At 39.7% G+C, this 26,617-nt stretch overlaps 1 protein-coding gene across 1 annotated transcript in view; it reads left to right on the plus strand.

Moving 5' to 3' along the window:
- Nucleotides 1–26,617, plus strand: part of ITPKA (inositol-trisphosphate 3-kinase A) — a 94,192-nt gene that overhangs the window by 40,245 nt on the left and 27,330 nt on the right. The window contains exon 2 of the mRNA XM_063440142.1: nt 22,916–23,006. Within this exon, the coding sequence (XP_063296212.1) occupies nt 22,916–23,006 (91 nt within the window). The remainder of the gene's footprint in view (nt 1–22,915; nt 23,007–26,617) is intronic.

The raw sequence follows: 26,617 nt of genomic DNA on the forward strand, positions 1-26,617 counted from the left end.
GATATACATTTATAAAGTGTCTCAAAACAGACTTGGTATACCTGGAGTACAGCACGCTTCAGCGTATTAAGTGCTCTTAATACAACTGATAAAACCAGAATGTAAGAGATCTGAGATGTGACTCTTATAGTCCGTAGTAGAGATCAATATCCATACAATTCTTGCACCTATTATGGTAACTTACTTATTCTGCCCTTATAGAATAGGTGTTTTGCTCCTGATTTGGCCTGATTTGGGACTCTGGTGAGCCCAGAATTTGAACTTCTAACGAGCCGAGTCTTGATGTAGTTCATTGTGAATTCATGTTTTCTTTAGTGTCTAGTTGGCATATTGTTAGTTCACGGTGATTAAAAAAAATAAAAAATAAAAACCCCAGCGATTTAAGTCTATCAAAGTTTGCAGTTTTTATATTTAATCAAGTTAGCTTAGTTTTACGCAGGTCTCATCTTGTCTCATTGTACTACCATTTCTTTGAATTACTCATAAATACCCCACCCAAAGGTGCAGCAACCTGGCCTGAAATTTATACACCTTTTTATGTTCTACAAGCACATTTCCAGAAACGAGTCCTGCCAGAAAAAGGAGTGGCGCTTAATAGGGCCTTCTGTGAGCGTCATAAGCTCCACAATTAAATAAAAACTTTGCCCCATCGATAGATCATCTGGAACTGATGTTTGAATTTGGAAAGTTTCCACTTGTAAGTGAAACCGTATTCGCCATCAGCAGGAGTGTGACAAAACAGAATTGAGAAATAAAATTCTTTATTTATTTTTTATCCTAAACTAATCTTTACTGTGACCAAAATAAAATAAAACAACTTTAATGAAACACAAAATGTTATTTATTTTTGTTTAGTCTTTTAAAATGTGTTGGTATTTAAAATATCATAATATGCAAAATCCCAGAGCAATGGGTAGGGGCACAGAAATGAAACAAATAAGGTGGGGAAGGCAATGTATTATCACATAGTGAGTCGCGTCATAATTTGAGGTTCTGGAATAGTTTCTACGACATTGGACATTGAATACTAGAGTTAAGTAAATGTTGCATGCGAAGATGATTTATGCATCAAGATATGTTGACAGATATGACAGATCTGAGAAGAAGGTGTCTGACAGGTGACGAGAGGCTTACACTCACAATTTGAGAGTCAGAATAAGGCTGATATAGACAGAAGTAAAGGAATACTAAAAAAGAAATTGGGGAAAAATACATTGACTAATATGGAATCGATAAGATGAGATTGCGGGAATGAAGGTGAGAAGTGTTTAAGTACTGGATGACAGAGGAAGAAATTAAATGTAGTGACGTACATAGGGGAAGCTGATACATAGAGGGTGGGATTGTATGGCGTATGGATGAGGCTGGCACACAAAGGTAAAAAGCTTTCTATGGAGCACACAGGAACTGGATTAAGATTCAGGATCAGAACGAGGGGGAATACAGAAAAGAAGGTGATTGGAAGAGTGTGCAACGATAAAAAGGAAAATAGCACTGAAATAGGGAGAATACAACTAAATAGCAATTGCTAATGACAAAAAAAGAAATAGAGTAAAAATAAGCATACGCATGACATTTATTTGAAACATGGAATGTACAGCTAGCACATACGTGTCCTTTACAGGACGATAGTACAAGTATATAGGAGAACATGCAATATCCCAGGTATCTTCTGGATTAATAATGAATTACGGTTGGTGCTGAATTATTGGCATTTAAGGGTAGATATTTTCTTTCCTCATATTGTTACAAAAAAATATAAATAACGGTGAACAAGTACTCTGCATTTTGGTATTTGTAAGGGAACTGTTGCTCACTTAAAAAAGAAACATTTTCTTGGCTGAAATCGTTCATCTGCCGTTTGACTGTAAGGGAAGAGGAACTAGAACGTATGAAATTAAACATTTTCATTTCATTGACTGGGATCAAAAGGGAAGGAGCTGATTAAATGTGTAATTGATGCGTGGAACGTTATTGGACCCTGAGGAGTAGCGAGCTGGTATCACATGTGCAAGACTGGTTTAAACGATAAAAGCATGTAATACATTTGGATCACATGCAATAGACACTCTTGCATGTGTAAGTACTCTCAGATGTTAAAGAAACATTCAAAACACCACAACCACCACAGCACACTGTGGTGTTAATGGTGCCTACAGTGCCCTCATGGCCCCCAATGTAAGCAGACAAAGCCATTCTCAAACAGTTTTACTTTTTAACTGTGGTTTGATAGGCTCTGCTCCCTGTCTGTACTACAGCCTCCAGACTTGGAGTGTTATTTTAAGAGATATCACTCGCTACTAGCTCCGTTAGGGCCAAACAGATGAAATTTAAAATTCACAAATTTCCGTGATGTAATTAATTTCTGTTGTGGATTAACTACGTTTGATTGTTCCATGGATAAATTGTTAGATAATATTTTAGTGTTTCGCTGCAGTCAGTTCGCCATTTCAGTTCCCCGTGTTAAGTGAATATCTTTCAAAGTAAATATGTGTTGACAAAGTAAAACCAAATAGAGCTGCCAAAATATGAATGTAATGTAGCCTAGAGGGCAAGATATTTTATGGACATATATAAACATCTTGAGGCTACAAAACAATGCACATGTCCATTACACGGTGTATGAATGCGTGAAAAAAATGTCAATTTGAATCCTCGAGCGTTTGATTTGATACAATAAACACACAACCAAGTTTATTCACTACGACCTTGATTACCATGAATCATTTTATAGTTTGCTACCAATGAGCCATTTATTGTGGACACATGACTCATTTCCTGATATTTGACTTAAAGGAAAAGTCCAAGCACCATAACTACTACAACACTCTGGCGCCCTCCCATAGCAAGTAGTATAACGACTTTTCAACCGAGTTCACAATATATGAGGATTTGAGATTGGGAACTATATATCGTTAGGTGCCTTGCTCAGGGACACTTACTGAGGAGGTGGTCTGACCTAAGTTTTCCTGTTCTAAGTTGGTGAGTCACTCCAAATATGTTTTATCAATACACTCCAACAAGGCTTGATTAACCGCCACACTTATATTCCTACCCCCTATCTCCTCCTTCAGTTGTCCTTCACTTACTCCGTATGTGTCATCATTTTTTTTTAATGTTTTTATTTTTTATTATTTTTTTTATTTCTACGGTTCCACATTTTGAGGTCCTATCCCTGGAAAATGGGGTCCTGCGGACCTGGTCAACATTCTTAGTCGGTTTCAGGGTGCTTGAGTGGACAGGCACAGAGCTTTTAAGCACTTTGAGTGTGGCATGCAACTCATCTGTCTGAAAAATAGATTAAACTGACAGAGGGGAGCCCCAGGTGTTGGATGATGCCTGGGTCCCCCTGGTGTGAGCAGGGACTTAACACTAGTCACACCAAGTTGTACCATTGGGGGATTTAAAACTCCATTTAAAGATAAGAGTTCAGCTCTTATTTGGAGCTCTGCATTCAGCTAATATGTAAGTGTGGTGCCACTAATTCTGCCCCCAGCTGACAGAGGGGAGACCCAAGTATATCTTATATACTGGGGTTCCCATGTTACAAGCAGGGAAACAGTCCAAACTGGTAAAATATGCAATGATTGTATTTTTCCATCCTCGGTCCTTAAGGGAAAGGCACCAATGAGGGAATAATGCCGTCATGCGTCCTTAAATGTAATTGCTATATGTATCAATGGTAGTAAATGTTGGCTAGCATGTGTGTTTACCGCACATGCAGGGCTCTTTTGCAGGAGTTACCAAATAATACAATAAAAGTGACAGCAGTTTCAGAATTCAACATGTTTTACTCTCATATTTTCCAACGATTATTTCTTGGAATTAAAGGACTGATTCATCATGTTTACAAGTCTTATCCAGTAAAGTACACTTTTTATTTACCTTTTATTTTTTTTATTGGCCATCGTTTATCAGAGATCCGGATTGCTTTACAACATAGCTATTAGTCAGTACTATTGACTATGTTTCATTTTATCTGCCTGTGTTACGGAAAAAAATGTTTAGTTTTTTTCAGGTTTATCATTAAAGTAAATCAATACCATTACCTGCTTTATCTAGAAAATCCTGTCAACTCTAAAGGGGAGCTTTTCATATTATATTTACTTGATCCCTTAAAGGGAGTGGGGGACTTCTCTGGCTGTTCTCTTGAATTTACACCACAGAAAAAAAAACATTGTAGAGGCAAACAAACTTTAAAAAACATTCATAATCTTTGGAAGTTACTAGGCGCTCAAAAAAATAACAATGTTACAAAATGTTATCAAGTTACAACAATATATATATACATATAGATAGAAAGAGAAAAGATTTGAACATATAAAGGAAAAAATTGCTCTACAATACTTTAGTTGCTGTAAAAGCAGTGTGACTGTGCCCATATTAAAAAGAAATCTAAAAATTATGCTATATATGTTGTCACTATATGAATGTGTAAGTGTATATTCAATTAAAAAATATTGGAGAAAAGAAACACACCCATACGTTGTATTATGTTATCACTTAAAGGGATAATCCAAGCACCATGAGCACTTCAGTGATTTGACGTGGTGATGGTGCCTGGAGTCTGTTTGTGCAGTGTTTTGCTTTGAAACAATTCACATACCGAGATTAACCTCATAACCCCCAGCAGCATCATAGGGGTGTCAGCAGGTGAATGTAAATTCTGTGCAACTCTTGCTGCACAGAATGCCAGTCATTGGCTGAGCTTACGTTCTCATCCAATTAATGCGTGAGGACGTCCAGCATCAGTTAGGTGACTTTTGGTCACCTAACCACACGGAAGTCCCTCTGGTAGACTAGAGGTGGAGTTAACTCCTCAAGGTAATTATTGCAGTTTCTGAGAAATAATTACACTTGCAGGGTTAAGGGGACTGGGACACTGCACCCAGACCACTTCATTTCTGTTGTAGTGCAACTTTACATAGAGAGCTCTAGAAAGACCCTTATAACTATTGTACTGCAACTTTACATAGAGAGCTCTAGAAAGACCCTTATAACTATTGTACTGCAACTTTACATAGAGAGCTCTAGAAAGACCCTTATAACTATTGTACTGCAACTTTACATAGAGAGCTCTAGAAAGACCCTTATAACTATTGTACTGCAACTTTAAATAGAGAGCTCTAGAAAGACCCTTATAACTATTGTACTGCAACTTTACATAGAGAGCTCTAGAAAGACCCTTATAACTATTGTACTGCAACTTTACATAGAGAGCTCTAGAAAGACCCTTATAACTATTGTACTGCAACTTTACATAGAGAGCTCTAGAAAGACCCTTATAACTATTATACTACAACGTTACATAGAGAGCTCTAGAGAGACTGTTATAACTATTGTACTACAACCTTACATAGAGAGCTCGAGAAAGACCTGTATAACTATTGTACTGCAACTTTACATAGAGAGCTCTAGAAAGACCCTTATAACTATTGTACTGCAACTTTACATAGAGAGCTCTACAAAGACCCTTATAACTATTATACTACAACGTTACATAGAGAGCTCTAGAGAGACTGTTATAACTATTGTACTACAACCTTACATAGAGAGCTCGAGAAAGACCTGTATAACTATTGTACTGCAACTTTACATAGAGAGCTCTAGAAAGACCCTTATAACTATTGTACTGCAACTTTACATAGAGAGCTCTAGAAAGACCCTTATAACTATTATACTACAACGTTACATAGAGAGCTCTAGAGAGACTGTTATAACTATTGTACTACAACCTTACATAGAGAGCTCGAGAAAGACCTGTATAACTATTGTACTGCAACTTTACATAGAGTGCTCTAGAAAGACCCTTATAACTATTGTACTGCAACTTTACATAGAGTGCTCTAGAAAGACCCTTATAACTATTGTACTGCAACTTTACATAGAGTGCTCTAGAAAGACCCTTATAACTATTGTACTGCAACTTTACATAGAGTGCTCTAGAAAGACCCTTATAACTATTGTACTGCAACTTTACATAGAGAGCTCTAGAAAGACCCTTATAACTATTGTACTGCAACTTTACATAGAGAGCTCTAGAAAGACCCTTATAACTATTGTACTGCAACTTTACATAGAGAGCTCTAGAAAGACCCTTATAACTATTGTACTGCAACTTTACATAGAGAGCTCTAGAAAGACCCTTATAACTATTGTACTGCAACTTTACATAGAGAGCTCTAGAAAGACCCTTATAACTATTGTACTGCAACTTTACATAGAGTGCTCTAGAAAGACCATTATAACTATTGTACTGCAACTTTACATAGAGTGCTCTAGAAAGACCCTTATAACTATTGTACTGCAACTTTACATAGAGTGCTCTAGAAAGACCATTATAACTATTGTACTGCAACTTTACATAGAGAGCTCTAGAAAGACCCTTATAACTATTGTACTGCAACTTTACATAGAGAGCTCTAGAAAGACCCTTATAACTATTGTACTGCAACTTTACATAGAGAGCTCTATAAAGACCCGTATAACTATTATACTACACCGTTACATAGAGAGCTCTAGAAAGACCCTTATAACTATTGTGCTGCAACTTTACATAGAGAGCTCTAGAAAGACCCTTATAACTATTGTGCTGCAACTTTACATAGAGTGCTCTAGAAAGACCCTTAGAACTATTATACTACAACGTTACATAGAGAGCTCTAGAAAGACCCTTATAACTATTGTACTGCAACTTTACATAGAGAGCTCTAGAAAGACCCTTATAACTATTGTACTGCAACTTTACATAGAGAGCTCTAGAAAGACCCGTATAACTATTGTACTGCAACTTTACATAGAGAGCTCTAGAAAGACCCTTATAACTATTGTACTGCAACTTTACATAGAGGGCTCTAGAAAGACCCTTATAACTAGTGTACTGCAACTTTACATAGAGTGCTCTAGAAAGACCCTTATAACTATTGTACTGCAACTTTACATAGAGTGCTCTAGAAAGACCCTTAGAACTATTATACTACAACGTTACATAGAGAGCTCTAGAGAGACTTTTATAACTATTGTACTGCAACCTTCCATAGAGAGCTCTAGAAAGACCTGTATAACTATTGTACTACAACTTTACATAGAGTGCTCTAGAAAGACCCGTATAACTATTATACTACACCGTTACATAGAGAACTCTAGAAAGACCCTTATAACTATTGTACTACAACCTTACATAGAGAGCTCTAGAAAGACCCTTATAACTATTATACTACAACATTACATAGAGAGCTCTAGAGAGACTGTTATAACTATTGTATTGAAACTTTACTTAGAGAGCTCTAGAAAGACCCTTATAACTATTGCATGGCAACCTTACATAGAGAACTCTAGAAAGACCCGTATAACTATTGTATGGCAACCTTACATAGGTGTAAGTATAAAAAACTGAGACAATATATGATAGACTCACTGTTGGCATCTGAGCTAATTAGAGAAATAGAACAACCATTGACAGAAGAGAAATAAAGGTAACTCACTCCTATGTAAAGTACTTTGATACGGTGAAAGTGATCTCACCTTTGCTCTTCATTATCGCTATATTCACAGCCTCGGAGATAATAAAGGCAGTATAGATTTGTATATATACACAGATGCCTCGAGTCAGTGGGGATAAATCGACGACCGCTCTACATAACTATAAAGAAGGAGCATAGATCCCTCGAACTGGGGGGTGGGGTTGGAGAACTGAAACACCGCTCTACAATATTATTGATAAGGGGGGGTCAGTGAAATCAACATATCAACTGATTCTATGTTTTACATGACCTGACTTGGAAGCTAGTGGCTAGGCTGATGCCCTCTGCAAAGAGGCAGTGAGATAAATCCTCACTATAATCAGCCGTGGGGAACAAAACAAAACAATCTAACCATATACCCTCATGAATATACTACATGTATTAATGAATAATAAAAAATAAACTTTTGTGTGTTTCGGTGCAGTAGTTGAAATTCAGTGGGCTGGGGGGCCTTCAGTAGTCCCTTTAAGGACTACAGACATTTTGTGGTTTGTGCTGTACATTCGTTGAACCCCAGTTCCCATCTTTGTCATTTAGTGCACCCACACATATTATTTATTTTTTTCAAACTCGTGAAAAGGCCATGAAATGCCTCCACTGGCTGTCTGGGAGAAGGCCGCTAGAGGCCGTCTTAGATCTGCAATGCAGGGTTAAGGGTACAGGGAGACGCACCCAAACCACTTCAAAGAAATGAAGTTGTCTGTTTGCCTACAGTTTCCCTTTAAGTATTTTGTTCTATGGGGTTGTTTTGTTTATTCCAAATGTGTTCATTCTGTCGTTATAAAATGCTAACATACACTACACCTCGATACAGTATAGATGTGTGTTTTGTCATATTTCCTGGGACTTAATCTACTTATTGTTTTACTCCATAGAGTCATAAATGGGAAAGATCATTAGTTCAGTGAAAACCATATTAACTCTGATTGCATTTTCCTTCAAAGCTGTGATGCTAGGCCTTAGAGCAGGTTTTTCCTGATCTCTATCTGTTAAATAGGGATGTTTGGTTAGCCAGACTGTTTTAGCCCAACCTTAGGGAACTCCCTTGTAATCTTGGTTTCAAAGAGCAAATATAAAATAAATTTTACTGTTAATGACCACTCCAACACTTTGCTAACTTATCCCATTGTCTGTTAACGTAAACTTTACGGAATTGTTCTAAGCAAAAAATCAATTTACCGCAAAATAGCACGTACTGAAAACATGAGGCTGTGTACAAAACAAAAGAGAACAATGAATGAACAAGTGTATAACCAGAGCGTCAACAGTGTATATATATTATATATTTTTTATGGTGTATGGGTTCTTGAGCTCTTTTCTATGTTTTTTTTTCATGTGTACTCTTGGCAGGCGCACTGGCAAATAGCAAGCTGTGCCACTATTTAATACAATATATATACAAATATTTTTTTTATTTTTTATTATTTGTTTTGTATCTCTGTAAGGCCTGTATTGGATGTTTACTCGTGTATAAACCCGATTTTGTCTGTTATACACTACAGAGACTGAGACAACTGCTACTGATCCCAGGGTGTTGGCCTAAGTGCATGAAGCTCGGAAGCAGCTCACCATTATCTAACAGAAATCTAAATCTGTCTAGGATATTATTTAATTTCCTCCAAATATAATGCTTTGGGTAGTTGATTAAAATTAGGACGAATGAAACTGACCTAATCTGCTGTCATTGCTTGAGATAGACACCATTGTTTTTTCTATTTATGGGAACACAAAGGAGTTAGGAATACAAACATGCATTGTTCTTCATTATGCTCCTTATAAAGGGGCATTGGGGACAAAATGTGCATGTGTTGCTAGTGCTGAGCGCATGCATCAAATTTGCCCATATGTAAGCATTGAATCAATCCTTTACTTTGGGGCCTGCAGTCATGTGACCGCCACTGGCAGGGTTAAACCTACAGGACCACTGCGCCCAGACCACTTCACTGAGATGAAGTGGCCTGGGTGACTTTAGTGTTCTTTTTCTGTTCTATGTGGTTTTTACATACAACTGGAGTAACAAAACACCCGCCAGATTAAAAAATGCTTTATTACAAGCACACAATGGAGTTTATTTTCTGCAAATGTGAGTTGAGCAACATGTACAAAGGAATGGCATTTTTTGAGATCTAAGTACCTTGTGTCCAGGGGCGGGCTGGGCCGGGGGGCAGGGAGGCAATTGCCCCCCAGGCCGCCCGAAATTCTTTTAGGACCGGCCGCGGCGGGCCGGCCCTTTAAATGCTGCAGCCGCCGAGCGCTCTGTAAAGAGCGCTCAGGCGGCTGCAGAACAGATTCTCCCCTCCCTCCCCTCCCTTGTAGGTGGCCGAGCTGGTCTCCGGTCCGCGGTCCCGGCCGGAGTGATAGGAAAGTGCACTGAGTGTGCACTTCCTGTCAGTCCGGCCGGGTACAGGAAACAGAAACCCCTGTTCCGCGCGGAACAGGAGTTTCTGTTTCCTGTACCCGGCCGGACTGACAGGAAGGTGCACACTGAGCACCTTCCTGTCACTCCGGCCGGGACCGCGGACCGGAGACCAGCTCGGCCACCTACAGGGGAGGGGGTAAGAAGGAGGGGGGGGGGGTAAGAAGAAGGAGGGGGGAAGAGTAAGAAGAAGGAGGGGGGAAGAGTAAGAAGAGGGGAGGGGGTAAGAGTAAGAAGAGGGGAGGGGGTGAGAGTAAAAAGAGGGGAGGGGGTGAGAGTAAGAAGAGGGGAGGGGGTGAGAGTAAAAAGAGGGGAGGGGGTGAGAGTAAGAAGAGGGGAGGGGGTGAGAGTAAGAAGAGGGGAGGGGGTGAGAGTAAGAAGAGGGGAGGGGGTGAGAGTAAAAAGAGGGGAGGGGGTGAGAGTAAGAAGAGGGGAGGGGGTGAGAGTAAAAAGAGGGGAGGGGGTGAGAGTAAGAAGAGGGGAGGGGGTGAGAGTAAAAAGAGGGGAGGGGGTGAGAGTAAGAAGAGGGGAGGGGGTAAGAGTAAGAAGAGGGGAGGGAGTGAGAGTAAAAAGAGGGGAGGGGGTGAGAGTAAGAAGAGGGGAGGGGGTGAGAGTAAAAAGAGGGGAGGGGGTGAGAGTAAGAAGAGGGGAGGGGGTGAGAGTAAGAAGAGGGGAGGGGGTGAGAGTAAAAAGAGGGGAGGGGGTGAGAGTAAGAAGAGGGGAGGGGGTGAGAGTAAAAAGAGGGGAGGGGGTGAGAGTAAGAAGAGGGGAGGGGGTGAGAGTAAGAAGAGGGGAGGGGGTGAGAGTAAAAAGAGGGGAGGGGGTGAGAGTAAAAAGAGGGGAGGGGGTGAGAGTAAAAAGAGAGGAGGGGGTGAGAGTAAAAAGAGGGGATGGGGGAGAGTAAAAAGAGGGGGGGGAGAGTAAAAAGAGGGGAGGGGGGGAGAGTAAAAAGAGGGGAGGGGGGAGAGTAAAAAGAGGGGAGGGGGGAGAGTAAAAAGAGGGGAGGGGGGGAGAGTAAAAAGAAGGGAGGGGGGAGAGTAAGAAGAGGGGAGGGAGAGTAAGAAGAAGGGGGGGTAAGAAGAAGGAGGGGGGAAGAGTAAGAAGAGGGGAGGGGGTAAGAGTAAGAAGAGGGGAGGGGGTAAGAGTAAAAAGAGGGGAGGGGGTAAGAGTAAAAAGAGGGGAGGGGGTGAGAGTAAAAAGAGGGGAGGGGGTGAGAGTAAAAAGAGGGGAGGGGGGAGAGTAAAAAGAGGGGGGGGAGAGTAAAAAGAGGGGAGGGGGGGAGAGTAAAAAGAGGGGAGGGGGGGAGAGTAAAAAGAGGGGAGGGGGGGAGAGTAAAAAGAGGGGAGGGGGGGAGAGTAAGAAGAGGGGAGGGAGGGAGAGTAAGAAGAAGGGGGGAGGGGGAAGAGTAAAAAGAGGGGAGGGGGGAAGAGTAAAAAGAGGGGAGGGGGGAAAGTAAAAAGAGGGGAGGGGGAGAGTAAAAAGAGGGAAGGGGGGAGAGTAAAAAGAGGGGAGGGGGGAGAGTAAAAAGAGGGGAGGGGGGAGAGTAAGAAAAGGGGAGGGCCGAGGCGGGGAGAGTAAAAAGAGGGGAGGGGGGAGAGTATAAAGAGGGGAGGGGGGGGAGAGTAAAAAGAGGGGAGGGGGGGAGAGTAAAAAGAGGGGAGGGGGGAGAGTAAAAAGAGGGGAGGGGGGAGAGTAAAAAGAGGGGAGGGGGGGAGAGTAAGAAAAGGGGAGGGGGGAGAGTAAGAAAAGGGGAGGGGGAGAGTAAGAAGAAGGGGGGAGTAAGAAGAGGGGAGGGAGGAGTAAGAAGAGGGGAGGGAGGAGTAAGAAGAGGGGAGGGAGGAGTAAGAAGGGCGGGGGGAGTAAGAAGAGGGAAGAGAGAGAGTAAGAAGAGGGGAGGGGGATAATAAGAGGGGGGAGTAAGAAGAAGGGGAGATAAGAAAAAGAGGGGGGTAAGAAGAAGAAAGGGGTAAGAAGAAGAGGGGGGTAAGAAGAAGAAGGGGGAGTAAGAAGAAGAGGGGGGAGTAAGAAGAAGAAGGGGGTAAGAAGAAGAAGGGGGGTAAGAAGAAGAAGGAAGGGGTAAGAAGAAGGAGGAGGGTAAGAAGAAGGGGGAGTAATAAGAAGAAGGGGTAAGAAGAACAAGGGGGGGAGTAAGAAGAACACAGGGAGGAGGGGGGGTAAGAAGAACACGGGGGGTGAGAACACACAGAGGGAGGAGTGAGAAGAACACAGGGAGGGTGGAGGGGGGATGAGAAGAGCACAGGGAGGGTGGGTGAGTGTGAGAAGAGACCGCTAGGGGAGGGTGGGGGAGAGGAGAGACCACTAAGGGGCAGAGGAGAGCTCTAAGGGACAGAAGGGACAGCTCTATAGGACAGGGGGCAAAACAGGGAGCTCTTTAACACTACGCGCACACACACACACACACACACACACAATGCATCCCTATACATACACAGAAACACAATGCATCCCTATACATACACAGAAACACACAATGCATCCCTATACATACACAGAAACAGAACATGCTTCCCTTACACACAGAGAAACACACAATGCATCCATTACACACACACACACAATGCAACCCTTACACACAAAGACAATGCATCATTTGCACACATACACAGAAACATACAATGCAAACCCTTACACACACATGCAAACACACACACTGTTTTTCTTACATACACACAGAAACACAATGCATCTCTTACACTCAATGCACACACATACAGACACACACCTTGCATCCCTTATGCATACAAACACAGATTCACACAATGCATCCCTCACACACAACCAGAAACACATAATACATCCCTTATACACAAATACACACTGCTTCCACTACACACAAACACACTGCATCACCTGCACAAACTGGTATCCCTATACACTACATACCATAAGCACACATATTAGATAACACATAACACATCCCCTACACACTCCACTCCCCGTGAGCGAGCTCATGGGTGGGTGGAACATACAAGTGGACTTATGAGTGGGCCTTATGGGCATACTCACCGTCAGGCACTGGAGCCCAGACCTTGAGCTGTGTAAGAGGTCCCCAAAAAATGGAGCTGCTTCCAATTCTCCCAGAACGTTGAATTTTGTGACCACAGTTGCAAACAGCCTCCAGAGGTCCTGTTCTACACCAGACCAGTGGAGCCAAACTGCAGCCCATCATCATCCTCATCTAATTGTAAGTAGGCAATCTAGTATATTATTAGTGACACTAATCTATAATTTACCTCACATTAAAGGGACACTATAGCTTAATGAAGTGGTTCTGGTGTCTATAGCTGGTCCCTGCAGGCTTTTTAATGTAAACACACACTGTGTGCAGCACTGGCGTTAGTTCATATGGCAGATCATACGGGTGGGGCATTGTGATGTCACATGGGGGGGGGGGGCAAATTAATATTTTGTCTAGGGCGGCAAAAATCCTTGCACCGGCTCTGATCCTGGGCAGGTGCACCAGTCTACTGGTGACCCACAGGAGGGGAGTGCACTGATTGCACTGCACTCTCCTCCTGCCCAGACCCGTCTTGACCGCAGTGCAAGTGCCCTCTGCCCCTAATTTACAGTGGCTCACACTCACAACAAGCAGTGCCTGGAGCCCTTTGCAGAGACGGAAACAAAGAGGTTCTGCGGCAGCTGGCCGTCCTGCAAGCATTACATTAAACAGCTGTTCCCCATGCAGCCACAGGTGGCGTTGTGCTGGGAGACTGTGATTACTCTTCATTTCCTCCCAGCCTACAGAACAGCGCATGGGGGAGAGAGGAGGAGGCATGATTTAATCTTGAATAAATCCTCTAAGCAAACCTTTATAAATTTGGGGGGGATCAGCTCTAGTTTCCACAGTTTATTTGTGTTTACTCTCATCTCTGTATTAATATTGAGGGATGTCTAAGTAGTAACATCAGTGTGTGTCAGCAGGGCCAGCCGTTGGGGTGGGCAAGCTGTGCGGTCACGCAGGGTGCCATGACCACAGAGGCGCCCGGCGGCCAACACAGCTCACAAGTTGGGTACACCAGCATATTTAATTTAAACGATTCGCTGGTGGTCCACTGGTGCGCACCAGCAGTAGGTGCAGTCAGATCATATCCTCTCCCTCGTGGTTCCGGTGCTCAGTTAGTGAGTCAGAGCACAGGCTCAGAGATTCTCAGCCTGTGCTCTGACAACATTGAAAGTCAGAGCCGTGAAGGAGCGGGTATGGCAAAGAGCTACTGATTAGCATTACATCAATATCCGTTATAAAACCAGAAAAAGGTGGGCATGGATGGTGAACTGATTTGGTGGCGCAATGGGCCACTTGACTGGTTTTGCCCCCCAGGCCTAAGGCTGCCAGCCCTCCCCTGCTTGTGTCCTACAGTTAGCATTACAAATGTTATTTTTGTTACAGATGTAATCTTTATTGTGGACATGTTTAAATTACAAACTAGTTTATTTTTCTTCTAGCTACTTAACCGGTATTGCCTGTATACAGAAAAGAGACCGTAACTCTGAGAGTTTCCCCACGGGGTCTTTTTTTAAATTTTTTTTTAAACCTGTCTCTGTCTCATTTGTTCGGGTTAAGATGTCTTTATAACTGCAGGAGTTACGTAAGCCTCAAAATAATAGTACTTATGTGATAATATCAAAATACTTATCTATCAGATCAAACTTAATCAGACATGGTTAGAAGAAATTCTAGCTTTTAATGAAATTTACAATGAAGAAAGAAATGATCAAATAAAGGTGCTGATTTATTATCTTCCCAGCCAGTTTTAGGTTTAATGTGAATCAGTATATTCAGAGTTTAGAACTTCGCTAACTAAAATTAATTAAATTACTGCTTGCCCACATTTGTTTTTCTTCTCCGTATGTACTAATGGAGGTTCATCTGTTTTTTTCAAGGATACTCACCTCCTCTTCCGGGTGTGAAGTATCCCCTGGGCAATGGCTCTCTTTGGGACACTTATTCGTTAAAAATGACGGTAGCGACATGAACAGGAGGGACGCGCATGGAACATATCTAGTCTCATTGCTGGAGCTAGGACGCCGGCGTTTGGGTTGACTGGCTTAAATGCAGACAGACATCGGCAGTGACTAAACGCCAATAGTCTGTGCCAGGGAGGAAATAAAATGTTAGAGATAAAATGTTAGAAATGCTATAAATTTGCTAGCGGAATCGCTAACACAATGTATTGATAAAAATGCCTAGAGAATCTATTGGTGCAAATAAAAAAATTAAAAAGACAGTACAGATATCCTTTAATGACTCTGAGCAGGCCCATTCACAATCGAGAAATACATTTCTGTATGTATATGCAGTAATATTTTTACACTTGAAGGAATACATGTGCCACCTCTCTCCTATAGTTGTGGTTTATTTCTCTCCGATGTAGTTATCATTTTAAGAATGATTGGTAAGGTTGTTGCTAAACAAAACTTCCCTCACCATTCCGAGCCAATCGTTGCAATCCAAACTTGGGCAAATTTGGCCAGATTATATAGACGTGAACCCAACAGGGTTTCAGGCACCAGGTGACTGCTCTCGAAGCTTGTTTGATAAAAGATGGTGGAGCTTTTGAGTCTTTAAATTCATATTGACTGACAAATTTTAATGGCAGCGACTGTGGGAAAGAAGTTTGTTGGACAATTCCATTCCCTTGCAAGCTCTTCCATAGATATCTATTTTGTAATCTCACAGGCTTTTGGAGAATGATGCGCCAGGATCTTAAGATGGACCTTGGAATGAAGATGGCGATGCCCAAGAGGGATATCACCTCTTACTGGGATATTCACTGAAGTGAGAATTCAAAGTGAATTTCATATTTAAGGTGAAAACCGCTATACCGGAAAAAGATCTCTAATTCAGCTGTGCTCCCAGTTCAAATACGTTGGACCTAAACTTGAATTCTCACTTTATTGAATAACCTGGTTAGTTTCTCTCCTCGGCCCCAATTCTAGCAGGCATACCACATTTAGGGGCTGGTGTAACAAAATAGGCAAATGCCCTTAAAGTGACAGTGCTGTGTTAAAGCTGAGCTTTCTTTAGCTGTTCATGCAATTCCACGTTCTCTGGTGTCTAAATGGATATCTACGAAAGCACCTGTTGTTCTGGTAGAATTTGCGGTTTTGGTCTATGCACTGTATATGTGTAAAAATGGGGTCAATGCTTACTTAAAATGGGAAATAGAAGAAAATTACTTGCTACTTTTAAATGACTTCCCAGGTATATGTCCTTGTCACTTTGTTTTATTTTCAAGTATTCTACATTCTCAGTTTATGATGACATTTTATAGAGCCCTATCCTTCCCCCTACCTCCCCCCACACTTGGGGTCTGTACTAATTTGTTTCAGCTATTTCCATGACTGTTTAAACCCTTGGAGTATAGTCTTCTAATTAGAACTCTTGATTAACAGGACAATAGATATTGAGTTCCCAGTGGCTCATTTAGGCTAAAATGTGACTCTGGGGAAAAGTTATATATTGAAATGTCTGATTGAAGTCGGAGTAATCCTGGATACAGTCAGGACAGTAATAGCTCCTCAGATCGCTTAGAAGTATGCAACAATGGAGAGCGAGTGTACAGTAGAATTGCTAGAATCTGCAGTAATGGATATTCATGAATTCCAAAGCTTGGAAAATAAGGTACGTCCTGTCCATGAGTTGACTGAGCACATTTGGCAATATGGGTCCGCTGCTATCCGAGGGCAAGATACTAAATCTTGTTTAGAATCTTTCTACTGGTTTCCATGGTGACTGCTCCTTATTTACAGCTTTATCTCAGGATAAGCACCTATTCTTTCTCTTACGTACCAGGTAAAGCAGACCCTTCTTGCCAATGGGTTGTTAAATCTGTATATTCTTTTGGATGTTTCTGATATGATTTACATGACGTTTCACTAAAATGAGAATTTAAAGGGAATTTCAAACTTAAGGCCAGTGTAGCTGAATAGAAAGCATAGGTGAATTAGATCATTTTAACAGTGTGGCTACTTTGACCTCAAATTTGAAATTCACCTTGAATTCTCACCTTCTATTGATGCAGTACATATGTATTACCGTTAATTCACTGCTAAGTATACAATTTAGGTCCTTTTTTACATTATCCACTGTCAAGTATACATTGCATATCCTCATTTGCATTGTGTTTAAAAGTATACAATTGCATTGGATTTACAGGTATACAGCCAAGTATACAACTCTTGCCCCTTTTTTGCATTATGTTCACCTCTAACACAAAGTTTTATACATAATTGTTTCTGTAAATACACTGTGTGAAGCGATAATTCGATCAAAATGTCCGTTTTCAATAAAGTTTGGTGAAAGACGCATGACGCAATGACGCGCGTATGCGTTGGAATGCGGAAGTGGGACCGTGAATTGGATACGGCAGTGTTTACCGCTTATACTGAAGGTATTTAAACGCAGATGTTTCTTTCCTCCTTGCCAGCACGGACACTGGGGCCATCGAAGGGACGCATATGTCCCGAGCGCGCAGCCCATGCAGCCCATGCCGATTTCACAAGGAAAGCCCTAAGAGTGACTTCAATTTCGCTTCTAACAGAGCCTGATGCAGCGGATTAACTTCATTCTCCATAAATAAGGTTTTGACCAGCCACCAGCGGATACAGGGTGGCAATCACTCTTCCTACTACCAGGAATTCGCTCCATCCCTCCCATGCAGACCATCCCTCACAGACTTCAGCATCTTCCTACTGTATACTACTTAAAGAAGTGGACGACACTGGTGAGACCAACCCACAGATAGTGGGCAAAACATATAGTGCACTATATACTGGACTTGTACTTTTCAGGACTTTAGCATTCTTTTCCATTTTTTCCATTTTTCTCTATTTTTGTATTTTTTCATATATATTTTCATTTTTTCATTTTTTCTTCTTTTTTCTTTTTTCTTTTTTCTTTTTTCTCCTCTTTTTCATTTTTTCAATATAGATTCTCTATATATTTTTTCATATATATATTTTTGCATTTTTTTCTCCTTTTTTCCCATTTCGTTACATTATTTTCATTGAACTGTTCATTACACATAGGAGGATACTGTGTCTAGATAGACATTTGTACATAGTTGGTGTATATAAGATGAATTATGTGTTACTTTGATGAAATACCATTAACTTTGTGAATTATCCTTATAAGCTTTTCAATAAATACTATAAATTTGAACATAGGTTTAATTATTACTCAAAACCGTTTATTGAGTGCGGTATTCATATATATTTTTTGTATGATATTTATTGGAGGTTATTTGTGGGGTTATACCTCGAATACCGGCACCTAACACGTAATTGAGTGCCAGCACACATTGGTTTTTTTGTAAAGGAACACTATAGTCACCTAAATTACTTTAGCTAAATAAAGCAGTTTTAGTGTATAGATCATTCCCCTGCAATTTCACTGCTCAATTCACTGTCATTTAGGAGTTAAATCACTTTGTTTCTGATTATGCAGCCCTAGCCACACCTCCCTTGGCTATGATTGACAGAGCCTGCATGAAAAAAAAACTGGTTTCACTTTCAAACATATGTAATTTACCTTAAATAATTGTATCTCAATCTCTAAATTGAACTTTAATCACATACAGGAGGCTCTTGCAGGGTCTAGCAAGCTATTAACATAGCAGGGGATAAGAAAAACTTAATTAAACAGAACTTGCAATAAAGAAAGCCTAAATAAGGCTCTCTTTACAGGAAGTGTTTATGGAAGGTTGTGCAAGTCACATGCAGGGAGGTGTGACTAGGGTTCATAAACAAAGGGATTTAACTCCTAAATGGCAGAGGATTGAGCAGTGAGGCGGCAGGGGCATGTTCTATACACCAAAACTGCTTCATTAAGCTAAAGTTGTTCAGGTGACTATAGTGTCCCTTTAACCGTGTAAGTGCGAATAGTCTACTCAATCTCTGTTGATTTTAAAAGCTTGTGGTGTGTTTAGAATTGTACAGATCAGCTCTGTGCTTTAGGCTACAGTCTATTCAGCCTTACATTCTACTTGAGCTCCCATGTCTAATGTAGACCTGCTCCCCGCTTTAGGCTACTGCCTGGATTACTCTAGACTCCACTTGTGTTAAATCACTGTTATCCAAATGTTGAATTTCTAGTTCGGTAGATAAACAGCTTGAAAGCTGATCTTTTTTCTGACATTTTTATTTTGGGAAAATTTACGGTCTATTATGTTGCCTCCAGACTTCTTAGAGGATCTTTTCCTAACTAGTTTTTCGGTTTGGGACGGTGAAAGACTTTTTTGTCTTTTTTGATAATATAGTCATTTGTTTTTAGGTTAGTTTATTTATTTTATTTTTTTGGTTTTTATATATATTTTTTTTACCTTCAGGGAGATGGTTTATCATACTTTAGTTTTGTACTATACTACTACATAGAGAATTTTTTACTTGGTGGTATAGATTTATTCATTTGCCTCCCTTTATTGTACAGGTAGTGCCTGTGGCTTTTTTTTTTTTTTTAACAAGAAAATGTTGTTGCAACCAGTTTGCTTATACAGGTGGTCCTCATTTAGCGACTATCTGTTTTACGACGGCTCGCACTTAGGACCATGGGGATTCCCTGCTCTGGTGCACATGTCTATGTTCAGGGAAACTTACCCGAACATAGACGAACGCACGAGAGCAGGGAATCCCTCTAATTTATGTTTGGGGGAATTTCCCCGAGCATAGATCAGAGGGATTCCCTGCTCGTTAATGATAGAATTGTGCATCTACAAGATCTTTCCTTTAGCAGAGTGATGAGACAAATCCTTTTGAAGACTGTTACACATCTTTGTAACTAAAACGCTTTGTCAAAATCCCACAATTTTGTTGTTTTGATTTTACTTGTTAAGTTTGACCTTCGAACATCTTTTTGTATTTGGTACATGGGGGGGTCGCTTTTTCTGACTGTTCAATGACAAACACATCAAAACTAGTTTTGTTGACAACATAAATCAAATACATGTTTTGGAAAGAATGCGCTTTGCATTGTAAGGCAATAACACTTTTTTTCCAACCTTGCATCCTTTGTAGATTTATTGCCATTTTGTTTCCCTTCAAAACCTGTTTTATCGACCACGGCTTGATAGATCTACTGTTAATAATCGCTTTGTGCTATTACTTCTCTGTTTAACTGCGTAATAGTTTGTGCATCCATCAAAACAGCATGAATTGTGTAAAAGTATCTAGTTACTTGAGGTGTCCTAGCAGCTAAACTAGCGCAGTGGAGACTAAGCCCGCCAGAATTATCACATAATAAAACTATTGTCTAGTATTTATTTGCTTTGTCTAATAAGAAGCCAGTTCTTGCTTCAAGCGGTCACAATGTTTACGTCCTGCACTGACAAACACATGCTGGGGATTCCTACTTCCGCATAGCATGATTATGGTTGTGTAATCTGTTGGTGACAAGCACTGAACTCCTGATAACAAACAGGTCATGGAAAATTGTATTATATGATTGTTGTTATCAGTACAAGCAATGCTATGGTATTCCTTAATTGCTTTGTTTTTTGTTTTTTTTTGGTGATGTACGCTAGGATCTCTTAAAATTCTTGCAGGTTTTGTTTTAATATATATATATTCAAGTAGTTTGTAGTGGGACTTGTATCGTTCGTTCGTTTGTTTGTTTGTTTGTGTTTTTTTTTGTTGTTTTTTTATGTTCCCAGTTGTAGCATCTATGACTGTGTGATGTCATTGGTATATAAAATAACTGTGTTTTACTTTTGCTCTCTGGGTGTCCTAGACATTTAAACAACAGAATATTGCACTGTTAAGGCAGTGATCTACTTTACGGGCTATGTGCTCTTTATCTGTCTGGTAGCCAAGAATATCAAAAAAGTTATTCATAAGTTTAAGGCATGGGATTTCTGGACCCCCAGAGAAGTCCACTTCTTTGTCAGAAACACAAAACAGAGGGACCAGACAGTCATATGAATCCTTATAAAGCAAATACTCCATGATGTCTCCTATCTCCAAAAAGATGAATTAAACTCCAAGTGATGTAGTAAACAACATAGATTAGCATTATTTTTATTTTATTTTTCTGTTATGTAGCACAAACGTAAAAGATCACAAAGCAGTACATTTTGTATAATGTCTAGATAAGTGGTGTTAATCTTTACGCTAACACGATTCTACTTTGTTGAGCTACTCTTTTTTTTTAAATGTCAACATAACATTTTGAGAGAGGAAGAAATATTGTACAAAAATAAGAAACACATTAGTCATACTCAAAACTATTTCTTAACAACAAATTAGAGGATGTAGAAGTGAGAAATATAACATGTTCCCACCAGACTATTTAGTGCTGTCAAATTGTATTCGTTAAAGGTCAGCATTCAAGTACCAGAAAAATATAAAAAGTTTAATGCTACTTATATTGGCTAGCTCTATTACATAAATATAAACACAAACAAAAGCACTAGGATGCTTTTATAAGCAAGAGACAAATTGTGTAATTCATCACTTGTTTCCCCTTCTTTTTCTTAAACTTATCCAATCCAACACACCATGTACAATTACAATTGGTGGTTGATTTTGCAGATCAAGGTTACAATAATGCTGGTGTGGTCAATAGAATGATTTGCAATGTCTTGTATAGTGGTGGCTCGAAGAGAAGTTGGCAGTATAATACCGAAATCAATGGTAAACTCTTTGTATGTAATGGCTAGATCTACATTGGCTATATTATTCTTCAAGGAGCATACTCTTCTCGTGATTTGTGGCAAGAAAGTAAACATCTGGGGGGGGAACACAAAACCTAAACAACTGTTGAACCTAAACTATTGATGTACCCTTTAAACTGCTTTCGGAACCAATTAGCTCTAGTGTGTGTGTGTGTGTGTGTGTTTGTTTGTTTTGCGTTGGCTGTGTCCACAATGTCAATAGGAAGTCGAAATCAGAACAGTCATTTGGCCTTGTTTGGTTTTAGTTTCCTTTTAGAAATCTCACTTTCCTATAATTAAGTTATGAATAAATCACCTTCTTTGAAGCACTTTCTCATTTTTATGGTAGTCAAAGATATTTTAACTAAAACCTGGTGGAAATCAGGAAATGGGTAGCTCATTAAATTCCCATAACCAGGGCTCCATTCATTGGGATCTTTAAGATCTTATTTTGCATTGCGAACTCTGGGGAAAAATACTCCATACTAATCTGCTCATAAAGGAAGGGTTCTATCAGTGATTGCCTGATCCAGAATATGTCATTGACTTGTTTTTCCTACAATATATAGGAAGACAGGAGCAACCAGTTTGCTTATTTTGCGAACATGTTTATAATTAATGCGAAGCGGGGAGGTTTGCAGCATTCGGTGCGAGTTTTCGATATTTGTCAGAAGAATTACTTGGAATGAGTTGCCGTAATACACCTATTAATTGATTTAGAGATCTCAACACGTTTAATTCACATTGTTCGTATTCCGATGAATTAACCAAATAAATGAACATGCATTAAAAGTCTTCCTGTTAAACAAGGTGCAACTGATCAACGGCTTTGCCCAACATTTATCATAAACCATAACAATATTCAGCACACTTGGCGTATATTTATTGCTTTATTGGTGTACACAGAAAAAAATCTTATCATACTCAAGGAATACTGTTGTTTTTTTTATTTATTTTATTTTTATTAAAGATTAAAGTGAGTAGCAAGAATGAAAGAAACTACAGCAAAAATAGAATTGGAAAAAAAAAACACCCCAAAAGTCAGATTTGTGATAGTTTTTCGGTTTGCTAATGCTAAAAATTCTACAGAATAGCCTGCATTATCTATTTCTTTCTGGGTGAGACACACCGTAAAAGTGTATCCTAATGTGTGTGTGTGTGTGTGTGAACATAAATGTTTTTGTGTTTGGGAACAAACTTGTAAATTATTACTGTTTATACTTATATTTTGGAACACTTCTACGGTGCCTCTTGCAGTTACACCTCAGACAACTTGAGTCCTAAAATAATTGAACTTTATTTCCTTACAGCATAAACCGTGGCAGAAGATCAGGACCATTGTGAATATTCCCATCATCAGTCCATTTAAGAGGCGTTGGGTGCAGCTTGCTGGGCATACAGGTGAGATAACTTGATACAAGACAGACACTACAGACACTGACAAAAATGTGATTTAGTGACAAAAAAGTAGACAATCCACTATAAAATATATATATATATTTTTTTTACATTTGTTTATGTTTTTACACAGTTTTCCAGTGGGGAAGGTAGAATTTCCGTGATAACTGGTGGCAATGCTCTGAATTCTGTTCAGTATGCTGTAGTGGTTATGGCAGTTAGAGTAACTCTTTAATTTGGTGACCCAATGCTGCAGCCTCCGAATCATATATTTTTTCCAATTTTTTTTATCTGAAACAAGTTGTCTGAGAAATAAACATTTGATCTGATAATGCCTTCGCAGTCGTCGCATGTAGTTTTTCATTTAGCAGACCGTGGAGCAAGTGACTCCATAAACGTAGCCCAATGTTAGCCTAGTTAAAAGAACAAAAAACATGTCTTAAAGCCACCCCATACCCCCACCCCCGCTGTATATATATCTTATGACTTTTGATACTAGGTGATGGAAATAGGTAAGCTCTATGAAACTGCTCCCATACATTCATATCACTGCTGCTTCCTTGTGATGCAACACTACTTGCAAGCATTTCGTATGTAGAACGCAGGCGATATATATCTTTGTATGCTCTGCATTGCTAAGACTCCACCAGTCATTGTTTCTTTTGGGGTAATCTCGTGGTCAGATTTTTTATCATTACTGTCCCACCATCAACCACTCCCTTGTTCTGTTCTGTTCTGTAAATGCGTTTCACTATATTTTAGTCTGTTTTGTATATTTCACTAATACTGGAACCACTCATTTTTACGTATATATGTGGCAAGCCTTTTTTTATGGGTTGACTATTAGGAAGGAACACCTGGTGTTTGAAATTTCTAGTCCTAACCTTGGATTTCCTGTTAATTATTAACTAACCTATTCAAGTCATACTTGTGAAATCAGGGCAATTAGTCTACTGTATAAAATAGAAACAGAAATAAATTAATTAATCGGCTGTATTTCACAAGACGACAAACATTAATTACTAGGCTTCTTTAACTCTAAGTCAAACAATACTTAAAATAAAATGTCAAGCTCTAAATCCACTACAGCACACTACAGTGGTTATAGTACCAGTATACTGAGATCTTACCTGCGGGCTGTAGTGCTTATGGTGCTTGAAATATTCCTTAAAAGGATTTCTCTAAGTACCAAAATAACTTAATGAAGTAGTTTTGGTGTATAGATCATGCCCCTATAGCCTAATTTTTCACTTCTGTTAAATCACTTTGCATTGACAGCACCTCCCAGGCACATTACCCAAATACAGTACTGTTTGCTATATTAAATGTCACGATTTGCTTGTGAGTGGGATTATTTTCTCCCAAGGCTCTCATTGATCTGCCTGCCAGTATTGGTCCCAGTTCCCACTCTGTAGAAACACCTTATGGAAAAATTACCTGCGCACAACCAAAAGATAGAACACCACCTGGGAGAATTCACAGTAACAAAACCATTCTAGATCTATTCCAAGACTATTGCTTATCACAGGTAGATGATGGCATACATTAAATAGCATTTTGACTACTGTTATTTATTATTGCGGGGATATTAATTATTATTATTATTTTTTTTCTGGGCAGTAAACTTCATATTTGTAAAGTATCAATGAATTAAAGAATATTATTTAGTAACTTTCCATCAGATTCGCTGTTAGAACAGGGATTTCCTTTGTTCCTTCCTGATTTCATCAGCGTCCGATTTGACAGTATGTAAGTTGCATCCTAGAGGTTTAATAAAAATATAAAGGACTACTGGTTGAGTTGCTGAACTCTCTATACCTAGCTTCATTGTGGGCAGCCCCCAGCCATTTGTCTAGAACCATTCTAATTTGTTTTTATTTTATTCCTTTTTGTTAATACAATGTATTTTCTTGGTGGAACCTGGTGGTTTTGTGAGATGTTAATCTGACCCATGACACAAGACGTCCAGTGTGATGAACCTTGTCAAATGAACCTGGGGAAAATGCATGCATGTATTAGCACATTCCCAATTCACGCTCTCGAAGATTAAGTATTTATTGTATGGTGTATTACATCAACAACTGCAGACAATTTTAGCAAAAAGAGAACCATTTAAGAAGCAAATGTTGTAGTTTTTCATCATCACAATTTGGTCATTTAAGAACGTTTGCAAACCTAGAACGGCAAACGTTTGTCGTTTTTAAGTTTGGCCTTGTGCAGCCATGCTATTCAATGGGTCATTCCATTATATAACAGCATTCTTAAAAGAACATTCCAGTGACCACGACAACTTCACCTCAATGAAATGGTTATGGTGCCAGTGGGTACCTGGCACCGTATTACTTTAAAGTGTTACACCATTTACAAACTGTTTATCCCCAGATTTGTGAAGGTGGTGCCCGCCCACTCTGCACCCTGATTTCAGGCTATGGTCTGAGACTTCAGCTCTCAGTCTACCATAAGCTCCCCATTCGCAAAAAACAAAACCACTGATGGATGATTTGTATTTATTATTCTATTGTTCCTTTTGTCATGTTCTATTTTGTTCATTACTTAGTATATTAAACTAGTACAATTAAAAAAAATAAAAATATTCTAGCTTTTTTGTTAAAATCCTTTTTAGAGATGTTTATATTGTGCCGCTAATGAAACTTTTGTTTTGCGAGTCACATATTTATTTTTCTACTGTCACACTGTGCTGTTTGTTTGATATTCCTAAATCACGTTTCAAACAACCTTCTTTTTGCACTAGAGGCTGAGAAATACGACATTTTGGGATGCAAACCATACAAAGCTGTTGGATGCTGGTAGCAAATATTATTATACTTTAATAAGCTTCAGCATATTCTAAAACCCACTTACCATGCATCTATTTATTGACTAAGATAAGGCCTATTCTACCAAAATATAACTTAATATAAATTTTAAATCAAGGATGGGATTTGATGTGAAACTAGTTTAAATAATTAAATGTATTGGGATATATGAAAGATAATTGAGCAAAACGGTAAGGTTCATAGTGTGTGTTGAGTAAAAGAGACAAATCTGCAGCACCATAACCACTACAGAGCTTCACATTCTGATCTAGGCATTAATCTTTCTGAAATTATTTTGGGTTTGAGTAACAGAGGTTTGGCTGAAAATACAGAAAACAGTGCTTATGGTAGCAGGAGTTTCCCTTGAGTAACCTGTAGAAGGAACATGAAGTACATAGTTAATAAGGAGATCATTATTGTTCGTTAACTGTATCTACAGAGAAGTCACTGATCACATGGGTGGGTAGGTGTTTATTTCTGCTTGGGTAAAGGGTAGAAATAGGAGGAAATAAAGTAACATTAAAGGACCACTATAGGCACCCAGACCACTTCAGCTCAATGAATTGGTCTGGGTGCCAGGTCCCCCAGGTTTTAACCATTGCAGTTTCAGAGAAACTGCTATGTTTACACTGAGGTTTAATCCAGCCTCTAGTGGCTGTCTCACTGACACTGCAGAGGGAGCCCAGCACTGGAGAAAGGTGAGTGTTTTAACCCCTTCAGCCCAGTGGGAGGGGGGCCATGAGGGTGGGGGGACCTAAGGACTACATAGTGCCAGGAAAACAAGTTTTTTTTTTTCCT

Source organism: Pelobates fuscus, chromosome 13 (genome assembly GCF_036172605.1).
Source record: "Pelobates fuscus isolate aPelFus1 chromosome 13, aPelFus1.pri, whole genome shotgun sequence".
Lineage (NCBI taxonomy): Eukaryota > Metazoa > Chordata > Amphibia > Anura > Pelobatidae > Pelobates > Pelobates fuscus.